The sequence below is a fragment of the Dermochelys coriacea genome, chromosome 1 (genome assembly GCF_009764565.3).
Source record: "Dermochelys coriacea isolate rDerCor1 chromosome 1, rDerCor1.pri.v4, whole genome shotgun sequence".
NCBI lineage: Eukaryota > Metazoa > Chordata > Testudines > Dermochelyidae > Dermochelys > Dermochelys coriacea.
Window position 1 is genome coordinate 99,714,319 of NC_050068.2, and position 20,143 is coordinate 99,734,461.

The 20,143-nt window shown below is 46.5% G+C and overlaps 1 protein-coding gene and 1 long non-coding RNA gene across 4 annotated transcripts in view; both read left to right on the forward strand.

Annotated features, from left to right (window-relative positions):
• Positions 1-20,143, forward strand: part of CLYBL (citramalyl-CoA lyase) — a 224,796-nt gene continuing 204,653 nt past the window's right edge. For 2 of the 3 annotated variants that reach the window (XM_043504723.1, XM_043504724.1), the window contains exon 1: positions 5,208-5,330. In XM_043504723.1, coding sequence (XP_043360658.1) covers positions 5,224-5,330 — 107 coding nt within the window. In that variant the 5' untranslated portion in view covers positions 5,208-5,223. Of the gene's footprint in view, positions 111-5,207; positions 5,331-20,143 lie in introns of those variants that run through there. The other variant, XM_038384944.2, reaches the window with a different exon arrangement.
• Positions 9,331-18,187, forward strand: LOC119848759. Its single transcript, XR_005290331.2, has 3 exons — positions 9,331-10,069; positions 15,893-15,925; positions 16,060-18,187. It is a non-coding gene; the product is annotated as an uncharacterized LOC119848759 (long non-coding RNA).

Here is a 20,143-nt window from a genome sequence, read left to right on the forward strand (position 1 = left end):
TCAACTTTTGGGCCAATCGGCGGTGGGGGCGGGGCCGGGACGACGATGGCGGCAGCGGCAGGGGTGCTGCGGCTCTTGCTGGCCGGGCAGGGTCTGAGGAGGCGGAGACTGTGAGTGACGCTGCTGAGCCGTGGGGGAGGGGGCGCTGTGCTCACCCCACCGCCCCCACAAACCCCGCCCCACGAGAGCGAGACCCCCTGGGGAGGGGGCGCTGCTGCTGCTGCCGCCGCGCTGCGCTCCGCTCCGCTCAGCTCACAACCCCCCCGCCCTTCCCCAACGGCCGCGGACTGACAGAGCCACACAGGCTCCGCAGCGCCCGTGATCGGCTCCCCCAGGGCCCCAGCATAGCCCCGCCCCCTACAGCCCCCCTCATCCCTCGTGCCTCCGCGTAGCCCCGCCTCCTACATTCCCCCCTCCACCCCTCGTGCCTCCGCGTAGCCCCGCCCCCCTACAGGCTCCCTCGTGCCTCCGCATAGCCCCGCCCCCTACATTCCCCCCTCCACCCCTCGTGCCCCCGCATAGCCCCGCCCCCCTACAGCCCCCCTCACCCCTCGTGCCTCCGCATAGCCCCGCCCCCTACAGCCCCCCTACAGGCTCCCTCGTGCCTCCGCATAGCCCCGCCCCCTACATTCCCCCCTCCACCCCTCGTGCCCCCGCATAGCCCCGCCCCCCTACAGCCCCCCTCACCCCTCGTGCCTCCGCATGGCCCCGCCCCCCTACAGGCCCCCCCACCCTCGTGCCTCCGCATAACCCCGCCCCTTACAGCCCCTCACCCCTCGTGCCTCCGCATGGCCCCGCCCCTTACAGCCCCCCTCGTGCCTCCGCATGGCCCCGCCCCCCTACAGGCCCCCCCACCCTCGTGCCTCCGCATAACCCCGCCCCTTACAGCCCCTCACCCCTCGTGCCTCCGCATGGCCCCGCCCCTTACAGCCCCCCTCACCCCTCGTGCCTCCGCATGGCCCCGCCCCCCTACAGGCCCCCCCACCCTCGTGCCTCCGCATAACCCCGCCCCTTACAGCCCCTCACCCCTCGTGCCTCCGCATGGCCCCGCCCCTTACAGCCCCCCTCACCCCTCGTGCCTCCGCATGGCCCCGCCCCCCTACAGGCCCCCCCACCCTCGTGCCTCCGCATGGCCCCGCCCCCCTACAGGCCCCCTCACCCCTCGTGCCCCCGCATGGACCCGCCCCCTACAGCCCCCTCACCCCTCGTGCCTCCGCATAGCCCCGCCCCCTACAGCCCCCCTACAGGCTCCCTCGTGCCTCCGCATAGCCCCGCCCCCTACATTCCCCCCTCCACCCCTCGTGCCCCCGCATATGCCCGCCCCCCCACAGCCCCCCTCACCCCTCGTGCCTCCGCATGGCCCCGCCCCCCTACAGGCCCCCCCACCCTCGTGCCTCCGCATAACCCCGCCCCTTACAGCCCCTCACCCCTCGTGCCTCCGCATGGCCCCGCCCCTTACAGCCCCCCTCGTGCCTCCGCATGGCCCCGCCCCCCTACAGGCCCCCCCACCCTCGTGCCTCCGCATAACCCCGCCCCTTACAGCCCCTCACCCCTCGTGCCTCCGCATGGCCCCGCCCCCCTACAGGCCCCCTCACCCCTCGTGCCCCCGCATGGACCCGCCCCCTACAGCCCCCCCCCCTCGTGCCTCCGCATGGCCCCGCCCCCCTACAGGCCCCCCCACCCTCGTGCCTCCGCATAACCCCGCCCCTTACAGCCCCTCACCCCTCGTGCCTCCGCATGGCCCCGCCCCTTACAGCCCCCCTCACCCCTCGTGCCTCCGCATGGCCCCGCCCCCCTACAGGCCCCCTCACCCCTCGTGCCCCCGCATGGACCCGCCCCCTACAGCCCCCTCACCCCTCGTGCCTCCGCATGGCCCCGCCCCCCTACAGGCCCCCCCACCCTCGTGCCTCCGCATAACCCCGCCCCTTACAGCTCCTCACCCCTCGTGCCTCCGCATGGCCCCGCCCCTTACAGCCCCCCTCACCCCTCGTGCCTCCGCATGGCCCCGCCCCCCTACAGGCCCCCCCACCCTCGTGCCTCCGCATGGCCCCGCCCCCCTACAGGCCCCCTCACCCCTCGTGCCCCCGCATGGCCCCGCCCCTTACAGCCCCCCTCACCCCTCGTGCCTCCGCATGGCCCCGCCCCTTACAGCCCCCCTCACCCCTCGTGCCTCCGCATAGCCCCGCCCCTTACAGCCCCCCTCACCCCTTGTGCCTCCGCATGGCCCTGCCCCCCTACAGCCCTCCCTCACCGCTCGTGCCCCCGCATGGACCCGCCCCCTACAGCCCCCCACTCATCCCTCGTGCCTCTGCATAGCCCCATCCCCAGAGCCCCCTGCCCCCAACCTCTCCTACCGCCACACTCACCCCTAGTGCCACACGTAGCCCCACCCACCCCGCACTCGCCTCCAAAGCCCCCTCTGCCTCCACACAGACCCCCTGATTCCCCTCACAGCCCCCTCTGTCTCCCAACGCTCCACACAGCCCTCCAGAGCCTCCCGACCACCTCTGCCTACACACAGCCCCCACTCACTCCCTAAGGCCCCAAGCTCCCGCTCCCTGACTGACCTGACCCCTCCTGCTGCAGGAACACATGTAAGGACTCTCCTTTCCCCCATTCAGAGCTGCCCTCTCATTCAGGTGACAGTCAATGACATCCTCACCTTCAAATTTAGTGTCCCCCCCACGCTCACTTGCAGTAGCCCCCACACAGCTTCCTTCTGGCTGCAGCACCTGTGAGGGTGAGGAGCGTGGCTGCCCTGATGTGCTGTGACGGAGATTTGTCAGTTGGTCTGTCTGCAGCTTGTCAGTTTGAAAATCCCAGCTGCAAAACTGGTCTGTGCAACTAAAAAGAAAACATGTTTACTAGCTAACCAGGTTTATTTCTCAGTGCGCTGATGGTTGTCACTGAGGCAATCACCCCGGGCCCTGTGCTTTGTGGGGGATGCTTCAGGGGGATGTGGGGTCCAGGGCAGCCTGGAAGGTTAGTGGGGGGCCTGGTTTCGGCTCCCAGCGTTGCTCGGCGGAGGCAGTGGAAGCCAGAAAGGGGCGGGAGCTTGGGGAAAGGAGATGAATGGGAGCGGGCTGAAGCTGGGTCGCTTGCTCCTGGTGGCGCCAGGCCCCCCCACTAACCTCCCAGGCTGCCCTGGACTATAAGATGGACTGGGGTAACTGCCCCCACTCTTTGGGGGTCCCACGCTTCAGGGGGACGCAGAGTCCAGAACAGCCTGTGGGTTTAGTGGGGAGCATGGTGCCATTAGCAGTGAGTGACCCATCTCCACCTCCTCCCCGCTCCCATTCCCCCCATTCCCGCAAGCCCCCACCCTGCCTCTTTCTGGCTTCCGTCCCCTCCCCTGAGTGATGCCGGGAGCCAGCGGGGTGGGCTGGGGCTGGGTTGTTTGCTGCTGCCAGTGCCAGGCCCCCTGCTAACCCCTAGGCCGCCCTGGACCCTACATCCCCCTGAAGTGTGCGGCTCCCCCAACGTGCGGTAAGGCCAAATATTAGTGGAGCCAGGCCCACATTCCTAAATATTGGTGGGGTGTGGGCACCACAGGCCCATATAACTTGCTGCCTATGTCGAGTGGTGGCATTGGATTGTGGGGTGGGATGGTGAGTAGTAGCTTCAGAACTTTAGAACTCGCCTCTTGCCCCGAAGCGCAATGACACCAAAATGAGAGCTGCCGTAATGATGGAAAAGTGTGTGGCAATCACTCTTTGAAGCCTGGCAACTCCAGACTGCTACTGGTCAGTCACAAATCACTTTGGAGTTGGAAAGTCCACTTTGGAGTTGCGGTGATGCAAGTGTTTAGGGCCATTAATTTCTTCCTTCCTGCTACGAAGGACTGTGACTTGGTCTCTGAGCAATTTGTAGGAAATAATAGATGTCTTTGTGACAATGGGATTCCCTAATTGCAGCGGGGTGATAGATGGCACGCATATCCCAATTTTGGCCCCAATCTTGCAACGGAGTACATCAACAGATAGTATGGTATTGCAGGCACTGGTGGATCATTGGGGTCGTTTCACTGACATCAGTGCAGGATGGCCAGGAGGCAGGCATCTTCAGGAACACGGTCCTGTATAGAAAGCTGCATACAGGAACTTTCTTTCCAGATCAGAAGGGCATAGGCACTGACTCTTAGGGTGCTTTGGGGCTGGAGCAGCCACGGGAAAAAAATAGTGGATGCTGAGCAACCACCAGCAGCCCCACCAATCAGCTCCTTCCCTCCCTCTACAGCGCTTCCCATCCACTGGTGGGCCCCATCGATCAGCTCCTCTCCCTCCTTCCCAGCGCCTCCTGCCTGCCGTGATCAGCTGTTCAGCAGTGTACAGGAGGTGCTGAGGGAGAGGGGAAGGGGTGGAACAAGGCAGGAAGAGGTCAGGGGGGCTGAGTGGGGGTGGGAGAAGGGTGCAGTGGGGGGTGGGCCTGGGATGGAGTGGGGGTCAAGCACCCCCTCCGGGAACTCACAAAGTCGGTGCCTATGCAAAAGGGGCTGTGGAAATGCACATAGTGTTCCTGGGAGATTCAGCTTACCCCTTACAACCGTGGCTCATGAAGCCATACAGCAGAAACTTTGACAGCAGCAAGGAACGCTTCAACAACAGGCTCAGCAATGTAGAATGACTGTACAATGTGCATTTGGTAAAGGTTTGCTGGTGCTGCCTTTTTGGTAGGTTAGACCTCAGTGAGGAAAATATTCTCATCACAGTCACTGACTTTGTGAGTTCCTGAAGCTGCTCGATCCCCATCCCAGGCCCTGCCCACACTCAACCCCTCAAGCACCACCCCTGCCGTGCTCCCACCCCGCCTTTTCCCATTTTGTTCTGCCCCCTCTCCTGAGCACGCCCCGCTCCTCCTTCCCCCACCAGTGTCTCCTGTACGCTGCTGAACAGCTGATCATGGCGGGCAGGAGGCGCTGGGAGGGAGGGGGAGGAGCTGATTGGTGGGGCCAGCTGGTGAGTGGGTGGCGCTGCTCCAACCATGGAGCACCCACAGAGTCAGCGCCTATGATTCTCATGGTCACAGCAGCCTGCTGTGCTCTGCATAACATTTGTGAAGCCAAGATGGAAAACTTTCACTGGGGTGGAGCATTGCGGTGGATTGCCTGGTGGCTGATTTTGATCAGCCAGACACCAGGGCTATTAGAGGGGCAGGCCTTAGGGGCATGTGAGAGGGGGGCACCACCCAGGGCACCATGCTCCGTAGGGCCCAGAGGGCTGCGGGATGGCTATGGGCTCTGGCAAGATGCAGCTCCCATGTGACAGCACGGAGCCCCCCTTGAGCTGCAGTCCAAGTGCCAGGCACAACAAGCCGCAGCAGCACAGAAGTAAGTAACATCCGAAAATATTTAAATTACGTTATTGTTTAACGGTGTGATTAAAACGGCAATTCGTCGTGATTCTTTTTTTAATCTCGTTTGACAGCCCTATATATCAGTATTACAGCCATTACAATTTTAGTTTTTATCTGTAGAATCCTAAATTAATTTACAACTCTACTGTCTTTATGTAACCACAATTTGAATATGCAACTAAAATGTGTAATGTGGAATGCATTAATGAAACAATTTTTAAAATAGATAATGCCTTAAACTGGGACTAACGAGTTTTTCCCAGGGTCATAAAAACCTTTATAAATACCATGCTATCCCTGTCCTAAATCACTACCAATCTGCAATGGATCAAAGAGGGGACCTAGAAGTGAAAAGTCCTGTATCCCATCCACTGGGCCATCCAGTTCCAGGGTTTTGGGACCAGGCTGAAAACAGACTTTTAATTTATGCCTTGCCTTCATGGAGCAGGGTTGAACAGATTAATCAGATTATTTGAATGGACTTGGGGGATGGTTAGTCTTCTCAAAAGCCTTCCAAATGAGCTGTAGACATATTTTCTCAAACACCTAACAGAAAAGGCCCTCACATAGTAGAATAGTTAATTTTAATATTTTTACAGACCTTGCTTTAGCAAACCTTGGAACAGCACTTATGGAAGGGAAGCAGAGTTTTAGTACCAGAGTGGGATAGGTAGTCAAGGGTCAATTGACTTTAATAATTAAAATTAAAAATACTTGCAGTTCTGTCTGAGAGTATAATGCAGTAAATATTTTAAAGTTTATTGATGAAAGAGTGTGCAATACAAAAGTAATTGAAACCTAGAAGGTTATATGAATGCACAACAGGGACTCTGGTGCTATTATGGTAACTACAAGAGCAGAACTAGAGTGGTTTGTGCTGCACAAGAGAGAAATGCTATGAACTGACACAGCCAAAATTAATCCCTTGTAATTTAAGTAGCATTGTCCTAAAGAAAACCCAGGAGGACACTTTCTATACTGATCCACTAACCGAGACTTTTTCAACTTCTAGTCCCTGTTTCAAAGAGGGCAATAAAACACTTTTAGTGTGCAGAACTGTAAATGCCAAGACTTCGGACAGCCAAACATTAAGGGTTTGAGTATTTATACTGTACAATGAAGGGGTCAAAAGTCCACTTGGAGGCTGTAAGTTTATAAGCATGAACCAATTGATGAAAGAAGTCTATAATATTTGTAGGCCAATAGCAACACTACCATGGGCAGGCCAAGAGTTGCTCTTGCCTTTATCATCCTCTTCCTACCCCTGCATCTGGGCAATGAGGCTACTTCACTTGACTCCCTCAGCCAGACCAGTGACCAGACTTGTTCAGTCCCTAAACCAGCACTAAAGTTTTGTTTAAGCCAGCAGCAGTAATGCTAATAAATAACATACAAGTCCCTGAAAGGGACACAACAGCAGCTCTGGGAGTTCCTTATTTACTCCATCACTGCTTTCCTGTCTCTGTTTACACTAGGGCTTTAACATAATGTTCTTTTGGAAAAGAATCCTCCTTCCTATCTATATTGTGCCCTGTACTTTTTTCATTCTTGCCTCAGCTGATTGCTGGGTGCTTCCTTTCAGCAAGGTGCATATAAATGGTCAGTCTCTCCTAGCCAGCAGTGACTCCCTCCAGCATCCTCTCTCTAGAGCTGCCTGTTTCTAGGGCAAAGACTAGTCAGTGCTAGATGAACTGCATGGCATAGCAACTGCTGGGAATGGCAGAAAAATTGAATTGAGCCTTGCATGGAGAGGGCTTAATCCAAGGGGAGTCAAGAGCTAGAAGGAAAGACCCTTTTAGTGGGGATAGAGGTGAAGAGGTCTTCTAAGCCATTGTTGCTGAGATGAGCATAGGTAGAGTTAATGGACCTGATTCAGCTTGCTAGATGCCCCTCCTATTGCAGAGATGAAAGGGTGGTTTTGCTAAACTTGAGAGACAGATGTTGAGCCCAGACTGCTCCCCAAGATCTGAATCAGGACAGTTGACTGATGTGGAGGAGCAAAAAGTCCTTGCTGTGCAATAAGTTAGCCAAATGGGAGTGAGAAGAGAAAACAGAGGGACAACTTAAAAAGTGTACAGTCCATGCACGTGTTCACTGAATTTAATTCCATGTTTCCTGGTCTTTGTCTAATGGGAGTCTGTGTAGTTATGGAAATAATGATAGCAGGTGCTTTATGGGCTTTCTGCATAATGGCTGTCTAGAATTTTTTCAGGAAGTGGCAGTAAGGCTAGGTGCTCCTCGTGATGAGTAAGGGATAAATGCTGAATTGGATGGTCGGGTTAGCAGGTTACAGAGAGTAATTTTTTCTACAGAGCAGGTTCTTCTGATGGTGGCATTCTTTTCAGCTGTCACAGAAACTGTTCTTTGTGTTACTGTGACATCATTGCATCGCTAAGAATCTGCCTTTTAGAGATGCCATCAGAATTCTAAGGAGTGAAGGTATCTTTATGTACATAGGAGGATACCCTGTGTTCAGACCTGCAAAACTATTTTTATCTGTTTTCTCTTGTTCATAATGTTTCAAAGCTTTCATCTTTTGGACTGGAATTTTCTATAATTGGTATCTTCCCAAAGATGATTTTTTTTGAAAGTTTGAACAAAATCCTTCCAAATATTTTTTTGAATTTGGCTAAGGTCAAATATGTACTATTCCTGTTTTTAAAAACTTTAACACCACCTTTTTAGATAGGGTTATAGTAAAAACAGCTGGCGTTTGAAGCTTGGCATGGACGTAGTCCTTGTTGAGGGCTAGTGCATTTGCTTGGTTTGAAGAAAAAATTTAGTTTAACCCTTTGAAATTGTGTACTAAGCACATCCTACAGGAAATCTCCTTTACCCTCTATATTGCACTTTTAAACATAGATGAACTGCATTTGACTGCTCAGTTGTTTGAGAGCCCATTAACTTTAAGGACGTGTGTAAGTGTTTTCAGGATTATGGCTTAAACCTGTTTCATATCAAGTGCACAGAGTCAGATCAGTTTCTTTATCAATGAAATGCGTGTAACAGCATCTGAAGTGTTGTGAGGCTTAATAAGTGTTTAAAAGTGGTATAGAGGTGTAAGCTATTACTTTTGTTAATAATGCCATTTCAGACCAAATATACTCGGTCTAATACTTCTACACTTCGGATAAGACTAATTTATAGCATTGAGGGTTTACTTGTTTTTTTGGCTCCTACTATTCTCCATCTCAGTGGTTCTCAACCTTTCCAGATTACTGTACCACTTTTAGGAGTCTGATTTGTCTTGTGTGCCCCAAGTTTCACCTCAGGTAAAAACTACTTGCTTACAACATCAGACATAAAAATACAAGTGTCACAGCACACTATTACTGAAAATTGCTTACTTTCTCATTTTGTCTGTATGAAATTTTGATTTGTACTGACTTTGCTAGTGCATTTTATATAGCCTGTTGAAAAAGTAGTAAAATATCTAGATCAGTTGATGTACCCCCTAGAAGACCTCTGTGTACCCCCAGGGGTATGCATACTCCTGGTTGAGAGCTACTGCTTTATCTCCACTGCAGGAAAGTGCTGCATCTTTACTGTTTGTCAAGAAATGCAGGTTTGTGGCTACTTGGAAACTATTTCCCCATGTTTATTTCCACCCCCCACTGTTCCTCAGACCTTCTTGTCAACTGCTGGAAATGACCCACCTTGATTATCACTACAAAAGGTTTTCTCCCCTCCCGCTCTCCTGCTGGTAATAGCTCATCTTAAGTGATCACTCTCCTTACAGGTTTCAGAGAAGCAGCCCTGTTAGTCTGTATTTGCAAAAAAAGAAAAGGAGTACTTGTGGCACCTTAGAGACTAACAAATTTGTTTTTTTACTTTTCTTTTTTACTCTCCTTACAGTGTATATGGTAACACCCATTGTTTCATGTTCTCTTTGTATATAAATCTCCCCACTGTATTTTCCACTGAATGCATCCGATGAAGTGAGCTTTAGCTCACGAAAGCTTATACTCCAATAAATTTGTTAGTCTCTAAGGTGCCACAAGTACTCCTTTTCTTTTTGCGGATACAGACTAACACGGCTGCTACTCTGAAACCTTGGAAAGCTAGTATCAATAATGTTTTTCATAGATTGGACACTGGAGGGTGCTAACGCAATGGGAGCTGAAATTATCCTAGGAAATTAAAAGGTTCTCCCTGAATAGTTTGGTACTTTGTTGCAACATTTATGTGAACATGTATAAAGTAATTCCTCACTGGCAGCAAATTTTGTTGATACGTATTGTTTTTACAATCTTAACTGAGGGCATCAGTGAGGTGATAAGAGTATCTGTGCAGATGAGGTATCCCTTTCCTAACTCTTTAGTGAAAATAACTAGTTCTGGGTTTTTCAGATTTTAAAAATGTTCTGTTCAAGATTCTGGGATGAATTGTGTTTGCAAGTGTGACTTTCTAATGGCAAAAACATTTTAAACTGGCAAAACAGAGAATATTCACTTTATACCATGTTATTTTGATCCATTTAAATTAATTTTATCACAAACTGGAGATGGTAAAAGCCACATAATGGTTCATTTTGGGGGAAATATTTTTTAAACAGCTGTAAATACCAGTAATGGTCCTGATCCTTTAACTCTATTTTTGTGCATGGATCTTTGTGCCTCTGTGGAGCCAACTGAAGTCAAGACACAAAGGGCCTGCCCAGTTGGATCCAGTTGCAGGACCGGCACAAGTATTAGTAATGAAGATGCACAGAATTATGGTAACCATATTTCCCTATGCTGAATATGGGATACCTGGTAAAATTACTTGTATTCAAGCAAATTCAATGTCAATCACTCAGAACTATACAGTACAAATATTCAAATTAACATCAAGTTGACAGAGCCCCTGTTAAAAAGAAATGTTGCATAGTTGGATTCTTTTTATTTACCTTCTTATCTTTAAGGTTTTATGGCTCACATGAGGAGAGGTGCGCACACGTGTGCACACACACCATACACACCTCTCACAGGGAGGGGAGGTGACCAACTGACCCTCCCGTCCCTGCCCGGTGCTCTCCACCCTCCATGCCTGGCTGGGCCCCCAGGATGATCCCGCCTCTCCTGGTACTTGGCATCGTGTTTTCCCCAGGCAATACGTGGGGGGACATGCAGGGTCACATGCCATCTCTCCCCAGATTTCTGTCAGGGTTCACACCAGAATGTGGCCAGCAGCAGCCTTTTGGCACTCTGTGGGAGGGAAGGGATGGGAGCTGCTTCCAGCCGCAGGGGCGGGGGCGGGGGGAAGGGATGAGTTGGCCTGTGTCTTTGCAGAGCTCATCTCTTCCCCTCTCACACCCCCCCCCCCCCGGTCGCTGGAAGCAGATTGTCCCTGCCTGCCTGCACAGTGTTGAAAGGCAGCTAACATCTCCAGGCCACCGACAGAATCCAGCTGCCTCCTGTTCCCCAGCTACAGCATGGGCAGGAAGGAATTAAGCACTAAAAATGGATTGTGCACCAGGGCCCAGGGAACCTGACTGCAGGGGCTTCAGCGAACCTGGCCAGAGAGGTGGCCCAGCAGGGGAGGGTGCCTAGGGGATAGAGCAACCCCATGCTCCCTGGGGGTAGGATCCAGGGTGGGAGGGGCAGGTGAAGAGGGTGCTAAGCTTCTCCCTGGCAGGCAGCTGTGGAGTCTGCAGGTTTGGAGCAGGAACAGGCTGGAAATCACTTCCCTCCTACCCCCAGCCACTCCAGAGCTTAGCTGAGGGCGGAGAGGCTTCCCCGTGCCAGTGCTGTGCAGGGCTTGGGCACATGCAGGTCTTGGCTCCTCCTGGCCAGCGCCCCAGGCCGGAGGGTCTTGGGTTTTCCCGAGGCGCTGGCCCTGCCACAGGCAGGGGGATGGGGAGGAAGGAAGGAGCCTGCCAGCCAGGCTGCTGGTAAGCTGAGCACTCCAATGAGGGACTGGTTTTCCCCACAGCGCTGGGAGCGAGATGCATCCTGCCAGGGAGAAGGGGTTATGGAGGAGCAGTGGGTCTGGGTGGTGAAGGGGCAAAGCAGGGAGAGGACAGAGAGAGGGGGAGCATGTAAAGGGCCGATGAGTGGGCAGCAGAGGTGACACATAACCGGCTGCCGCCTGCCCATACTCACCAGCCACCGCAGCTCACAGCGTGCAGCCAGTGCTGGTGTAGTGGCACAAACTGCTCCCTGGCAGAATTTCAGGATAGCAAAGGATAGCAAATTGTACTGGGTAAGCAAAGAAGGACATCTTTATATGGTGGTAACTGCTATTGGTGGAAAAATGCTGGTTGCAGTTTGTGCCACTTCACTGGCTGGAAACAGGACAGAGGGCAGGATCTCCGAGAGCTAGCACACAGTGGGGGCTGTGCTGACGGACCAGCATGAGCAGTGGCTGGCCCCACGTGCTGCAGCTTTCCTCTACCACAACCCTTGCACACCCACCCCCATTGTTGGCCACTGGACTCCCCCCACTCACCACTAGTGGGCGGGTGGCTGGTGAGCAGGGATCTGGCAGCAGCAGGATCTGCCAGTACTGATTAGGGGCGGGAGGGTCAGAAAATATGGGACACTTTGCCTGTTATTAAGAAGAAGTCAGGACACCTGCTGGAGGGCTTAAATATGGGGCTGTCCCTTTAAAAATGGAACACCTGGTTACCCTACCCAGAATATGTCTAGATTAAGTAGAATTTTGTACAAATGCATTTTCCCTAAACAATGGTTCCCAGCCTCTTTTTTTTTTCTTTTCTCGGGGTGTGTGGGTGAATGGGTGTGTATGGGTGTAGTTGTGGGGTTGGCATAAGAACATAAAAACAGCCATACTGAGTCAGACCAATGGTCCATCTAGCCCAGTATCCTGTCTTCTGACAGTGGCCAACACCAGGTGCTTCACAGGGAATGAACAGAACAGGTAATCATCAAGTGATCCGTCCCCTGTCACCCATTCCCAGCTTCTGGCAACTGGGTAACTACTTCTCCCCTTCCCAAACATGTCCTCATGCTGTGTCCTGCATTGTGATGCCAAATGGTTTTTCAGTTCAGTTTATGTAGATTGTGCCCTCTTTTATCCTGAGAGACTTTGCATTATTACGTGCAACCCTTTTAAACTCAAATATTATAATTGCCTATTGTATGGTGGATAAATGGGCCCTATAGCAAATATACATATTGAGTTTGATCCTACAGGTTGCTGAGTGTCCTATGCAAGTACAAAGTACCCTCTGTTCTATTGACTTCAGTGGAGAAGGAGGGCCCTAAATTCTTCACAGGAAGTACTAAGCACTGCAGCTCCTGGGACTGAGCCTCAAGTCTGTGTTCTTTGCACTAGTTGTTTGTAAAGTGGTGAACTGATTTTAAGTCCACTTTGTAGGTTCTTAAATCCCTTAATAGGAAGCACTGGGCAATATTTGAGACGTTCCCTGTAAGCTGCATCCTTGGCAGGCAAATGTGCCCTGATATTTGCAACTTTTTAGGAGTTCCACTTTTGATCAGAGGGTAATTCAGTTTATCAGTGTCTGCTCCTCAGCTCATCCCTCCCTACTTGTAAGTAAAACATATGAACGCTTCCTTTTTTCTGAGGTGTTTTTAGTTTTAACCTCCGTCAGTCCCTGTGCAGGACAGCTCTCACTCACCCCTTTCTGAATTAAGCCACCTTGGTTGGCATGTTAAAATGTTTTATTTAGCATTCTTATGTTAATCTGACTGGATTTGAAAGTGTTTGAACAGGACCCCAAGCATCTCGGTGGGATGGCAGCACTTAGTAAATATTATTAGAGAAAAGAATACTCTAACCTCTTCTACCTCACATGGATGTGAAGCCTAAGAAGTTTGCAGAATGTCCACACACAAATAAAGAAAAGGAGTACTTGTGGCACGTTAGAGACTAACACATTTATTTGAGCATAAGCTTTCGTGAGCTACAGCTCACTTCATCGGATGCATTCTGTGGAAAATTGTTTCATGTTCTCTGTGTATATAAATCTCTCCACTGTATTTTCCACTGAATGCATCCGATGAAGTGAGCTGTAGCTCACGAAAGCTTATGCTCAAATAAATTTGTTTGTTAGTCTCTAAGGTGCCACAAGTACTCCTTTTCTTTTTGTGAATACAGACTAACACGGGCTGCTACTCTGAAACCTGTCACACATACATAGCGGTGGAAATTGACTTGCTATTATTGACCCCAATATGTGCTAAACTTGAACTGAAGTCCCCTGTTAATTTTCCTTTCTTTTCCTTAAGCACTGCTGTATTATCTCACAATTCTCCTGTAACCCCTCTCGCCTCTGACTGTAGTTAGCATAAGTTTGAATTACCTGTTATCATGGGATAGACAAGGCTCTAGTGATCGCTGTCTTCCCTTGTCTGTCCCTACAGGACTGGATCAATGTACTACCATGGACTGAGTAGCTGAGCTTCCTTGCCTTTATTCTGTTATTTTAATTAAACATGGTTAGCATCAGGAGCTCTGCAGTGATGAAAGGGAAATGATGAAACTTTGAAGAATTTGGGATATAGAGTTGATCTCTAAATTTTAATGTACTCTTTGCATTAAAGTAGTTAATAGCTGCATTTTATATTGAGCTTTCAGGTGACCTAATTTCCCTTAGTACTGTACATTTAGCTTTACACATCTGCACCTAATTTGTAAAAAGGACTTAATGAGAAACTTCAAACAGTTTAAATGTCAATTACAAAGAAAGCGAGGTTTTAAAGTTCCAGTAATCTGTCCATATTGGTCATCGAAACATGATCCCAGGTGGATGTAATTCAAGACAGACTGCATTCCAGAGGCACAATTACAAAGAGCTTATATATTTTCAACACTAACAAGCTGTCATGCTATGTTGTAGCTACACTTGCAGTACTGTATGACTACAATTACTGTTTTATCTGGTGTAGACTTGATATTAAGAGTTTTAATTCACCACTCCTTAAACCAGCGGTGTCCAATAGAAATTTGATGCTAGCCACACTGCTAGCCACACTTGTGGTTTTGAATTTTTCTTATTAACCACATTATAAAAAAGCCACATGCATTAGCCACAATTCAATAGCCTATTAGCCACATGTGGCTAGTGGCGAACGTATTGGACACCACTGCCTTAAACAGTCAGTGGGTGTTTTAAGGTGCATGGGGCAGGGAGGGGAAGAATATTTTATAGGATTAATTTAGATTGATTGGTCCTGTTGTTATCCTAAAAGCTGTTGTTCACAAAAAAGGGAAGAAAAATGGAGCATGTATTGGAAATTGTTTTATAAACTAGCTCATCACAGAATTATTTTTATTTCCTTTTATTTCCAAATTATTGTATTTGTATTGATTCCTAGGAAATAGCTATGAAGAATTGCTAAAAGTCCACAACATTCAGGATGTTTTCAGATTACATTTCTAACTGAGAACCTATGAAATAAAGCTCCATTTATTTGGAAAAATAAAGCTCCATTTATTTGGAAAATTAAAGCTAAAGGGATTGATTGTTATCACTTACTTCTGATTTACCAGTGCAACTCCCACTGAGGTAAATCTGGAGTCACATGCCCAATGTGTATAGTCAGTTTTGAATTATATGTAAGGTTGAGGTTGGACCCAAGTTTTAGTGCAGAGCTAATCATATTGAACAGAAAATAAAGGATTTATTTTTGATTGAAATCATTAGCTGTGTGCTATATTCTTAGACATTTAAAAGTTATAAAATTAAATATATTTAGCAGTTTAGACAAATTAATTTTGTGGCCCTTAGTACTGACCAGTAAAACATGACTGCCTATATAATTTTCATTTGCATTGTTTTTTGTTTTTGTTAGCATTGGAACAAGGAAACAAAAGTGTTTAAACCGCTAATTAGAATTTTATTTATATATGATTATCTTTAAGGTTTTATAGAGTATTAGCGGTCAAAATTTAAGATGTCTTCCTGCATTCAGACTTTTTTTTTTTTTTTGTTACATTAAACATACAAACACACATACAGCAGAACCTGTGAAGGGGCATGTGTATTGAAGAACACACATTTTATGCTAATTCAGCTACCTCTCGAGTAAGAATGTAGAGGAATGGAGAAGGGCTAAGATGCTTGTTGCTTGAAATGTCTGATTTAAGTGGTGAGCTTTTTGCCCATTACTTTAAAAAAAAATCAAAGTATGTTGTAAAATGTTCTCAAAACATCTTAACCTGTTTTCCTGCTTGGAAAAATGCAAGTGCTCTGTTGACGCACAAAGCCCTCCAAGAAACAAGTTGGCCTTCAGAGCCACACTTGAAATAAAATACCAATTTTACTAGATTTTCCATTTTATGCAGTGGCATTTGAATGGCCTCTAGTAATTGGTTTGTTGTTTTTTAGCAAAAAACCAAAGCTCATTAGCACTATATTTGGCATATCATGAATCATTAAATCTTTATATAAATTCAGAAGTAATTTGTAGCATACAAAATCCTCTGATATATATTTCCCCCCATCTGGGCTGCTGGGTTGTGATCAGTTTTCAAAGCATAGCATGTCAGTTCCAGTAGACTGTGAACAAATACTTGTTAGTTCAGAAATTGTGTATAATTCTGTGGGTGTAGAAAAACTCTTTTCTTATTGCAGACATTGTTCAATATATTCAGCAGTGATGAGTAGGTAAGTGTGTGAAAGCAGAAGGAAGGAAAGCATCATTTAGTTAAGCTTTTTATTTTGTGCAAATTAGTTTTACAGCTATATTTTCTATCTATATTTGATACTAGTAAGTCTGATCCCTGGTATTTTTCTCCTAGAGGAATTCTCCTTCTGACCCACTCCCAGTCTTTGTATGGATAACATACTGTGGTCATATGTTTGAATCAAGCTTCACTTTAAGACTTAAACTAGTCATTACGAGTGGGAAAGTTCCTTGCACCTGGGAAATTAGGAGAGCAGCAGCAAGAGACATGTCCGCATCCTTTCCCTGGTGGTTCTTCACCTGTGAATGTGAACTGTGGTGGTAATAAAAGTTTTCTGGACCTCATTTTATGTGAGACCATTAAGCAACATGAGAATTTGAGACTAACTACCTTTCATATTTCAGGACACTGAAAGGTGCCATTTATAAGTTTAAAGTGCCTGCAGGAAGCCAAAACAGGCTTGTAAACTTAAACTCTAGACTCCAGAAGGTAACATGTTTGTAGTGTGGGCTACATACTTAGCTTATCAAAATTGCAAATGTGCTTTATGGGTTTTTTTTTAAATTGAAAAACATCTGCCAATAAAAAGCTATATCTGCTTTTTATACTTCTCACTGGTGTTGTTGCTATCTCTTATGTCACAGAAAAGACATGATTGTGAATGGCCCTGCTATAAACCCTAAATTGCTGTTACAGCACCAGCTGCCAGAGCCTAGGGCCTGTTATCATTCTCATTATAACCTACTATTTTGCTGAGCTACTAATTTAGCTATTCAGATTTGTTTCTGAAAGATGGGGAGGAAGTTGATCTGTTTAGGAATATTTTGCAATCTTGAAGCTGCTTATATGAGGTGGCCTTTTTGTATTAAATATCTCAAGCTTTTTTATTGTTTGAAAACTAACAGTGTATGTATAACATTTTCAATGATTTAAGTATGATTTCTGTATTAGTATTGACAATGGTCTGCAGTAGAGCAAAATACTAAGAAGTTAAATGTCTGTCCATGCAATAGACTCTAATGATTCTAAAGTAGTGAGCACAGTCTACTGAATAAAGAATATTCTGAGTTTTTGTAAGTGAATTTAGAGACCATGAAAGGTGCTAGAATGGCAGCCAAGGGAAACTGAAGTTAGCTATTTGTTTACAGAACAGGTACAGCTTTCCCCACCGAGCTCAACCATTATACTTCAACCCAGACCTTGTGGGTGATATCACCTCTAGAATATGATGGAAACTTGTTCTTGCCCTGTGCTAAGCCCCTCTCTGGGACTGTCAGTTTTGATGGTGATTTTTGTGATTTGATCCATTGAGCCCAAAATTTCAAAATGCCTAAAATTAGGCACTTGAATCTATATTTATCACTTAAATAAGTGGGCCATTTTTCATAAGTGATGGGAACTTAGAATTCCCATTAATTGTAATTGACTACTCTCAGCTTCCATTGACTGGATTGAGATTCCTCATGGAGTAAAGTTACTCAAATGCATGTTTATAGGCTCAGACTCGAAATTTCATGGACAACAGGAGGCCTGCACAGGCGTAACTGGGAATAGAATTTGGCATTTATAATCTTTATTCTAATTTTCTAAGTGCAAGGGGTTAAGTAAATACTTAGATGAGTCTGCCTGATTTAAAATAAGGGTGATTATGAATACTTTTGTCAGCAGTTACTGATGGGGGTATTTCTAAAATAAAATAATTCAATGTGTAAACCAGTGTCTAAGGATATAATTCTTCTAAAGGGTCTCAATATTAAAAACAATAATGATTCAGAAATTATTTTCTCACTATGCTCTGTCTTCCTGGAATTTTTCTGTTACATAGGTTAATCCACTTGGTCCCCAATCCTGCATTGAGCTGGATTTTTGAAGAGCTGATCGCAGGATTTAGACCTTGATATCTCCTTTTAAAAGGCAGTTGTGCAACTGTTTGTTAGAACCAGCTGCTTTGATGCTGTAGATACGTTGCTAGTTGACAAGATTAAAATTATTTTTCTTTATGGTCAGACTGTGTTACCCTTACTCATGTTGGGTAGTACCTTACTCTTTACAAGTTGACTCATTGACTTATGTGGACTACTCAGTGTTTCATATGAATATCATAATCTGCCTCTCAGTGTGTTGGCTTTTCAGTATTTTGTAAGAACATGTATATGGTAGCTGACTTGCAGAGACACAAAAAAAAATCTATATTTTCCTTGTAAAATAAGTACAATTTCTAGATGGCATTTAATAAATAATTTTAAATGTCTTTACTTTTGTCTTTTTTTTAACTTTAAACCTAAAATCTGTAATGATATTTAATTGTAGTCTCTTTGCGTTAATTTATCTAGCCTTTAAATACAAACTTATGCGTGTAGGATTTGTGCATTAAATATTGGGTAGTGGGTTGTTGTGGTTTTTTTTTTTTTTGTTAAATCTGCAACTTATTACTCAAAGCATTTAAAATTGTTGGGTCAGTGCAAAATATTGACTTCAGCATATTGAAAGCATAAAAACTCTTTTTTTGTTGGTAACTACTCTTTGGAGGAGTTGATAGATGTGAAAAACATTTAGCAGTGTTTTTTTTCTCCTTCCCATGAAACTAAGCTACTGAGGAAATCTTCCTACTGCTGTATGCTGCAATATGTCAGAAACACCGTTACGTTATAGATGCATCATCATCTAAAAGGAAAAATTGAGTGTGGGTTTGAAGTCGACAAGTGATGAAAGTAGCCCTGAGGTTGTCAATTAGAAAGCCAAGGCCTGGAACTGATAAGTTAATGGGCATTCCCCCTCCCCACCTCTGTTCCACCTCCTCTGCACCCCCGCTCCTTTTTTTTTTTTTCCAAGTCTGCAAGACCTTTATTGCTCAGGATTTAAAACAAGTCATGTTGGTCTATGTCCCAAAAATATATCCTACTAACAGTATTCACTTAAATACTTGTTGCTTTTGTTTGGCTTATTACAGGTTTCTTCATATAAGTAGATGAGCAGTGAGAAATGGAAACATGGCAAATAGAAAATTATCCCTCTCTCTCTAGTTTTGTTCTATGCTGAGTTTTTTTTTTCTTTTTAACATTAACAGACCACTCCATGGGACCATGTAATAATGTTCAACAGTGTTGCAGGATTTGTTTTCTAGCATGTATTTGCTTGCAGGTTTTAAGATGTGGAATTTAATTTCTGAGTCTGAAAATTATGTCTTCCTCTGGAAAGGTGAAATGGCAGCATATTGTTTTCTTCTCAAAGTGGCTGTTAGTTGTCCAAACATGTTTTTTAGTATTAAAAAAAGTTTAAAGTAGCTGATTTTATCAATTTATGCAGATTTTAATATTTTTAGGTTAAGGGAGAGAATAAGAATAAACAAATGAAATCAGTTTTAAAGTGCTAACAGATGCAGACTACAGCTAAGACTTGCACTCTGCTGTGAAGAAGAGCTTTTAGTCCATTTTTATTTTTTTAAATTAACATTTGTGTAACTTTTTAGCGTTTGTAAAAGGTTTCATATTGACAGCCCCGAAGTCTGGAGTCCTCTATCCATAGCACAGCTACCACAAGGGCAGTATCAATACAGATTTTCCACATTACCCTGCCTCAAACCAGAACAGAGAGAGTAATTCTAAGCGTGAGAAGGTAGTTTAGTTTCCATACATGTTCAGTCCTTGATCTCCTCTATTTAGACTACCAACAGCTATGATATTTCTCAGTGACTTCTGCACACCTGTTGAAGGGCAATGATTTGCAGTCACTACTCACCTGTGGCCATCAAGTGCAATGGCGAGTTCTTTTTAAGAACTGATGGCATGATATGACCTCCAGATCTGAATTTGGGTTGGTGACATGGAGCTATAATCAATCTCTTGAGCTGCTGTCTTTCCTCTCCTCTTTCACCCCTGATTTTTAAGAAAAATAAAATACAGCGTAATTGAAATAATTCACACCAAAAATTGTGATTAAAGATATGTTACTGTGTAATGGATTTCACTTAGAACTATTCACCTGATAGATTTATTAATTTTCCCTAACATGGTGAGCAGTAGCTCTTGTCCAGTATTTTCTCAGAAGTTTAGACAGGTTGGAGACTTAAACCTTAAATAATCTTCTGTTCTTCCCACACCCTATTTTAACTTGTTTCCTGAAATGGTAGTGTCTTATAGTTTTATCCATAATAACGAAAGTACACCATTGATGGAATAGTGTATCCTTTTGCACAACA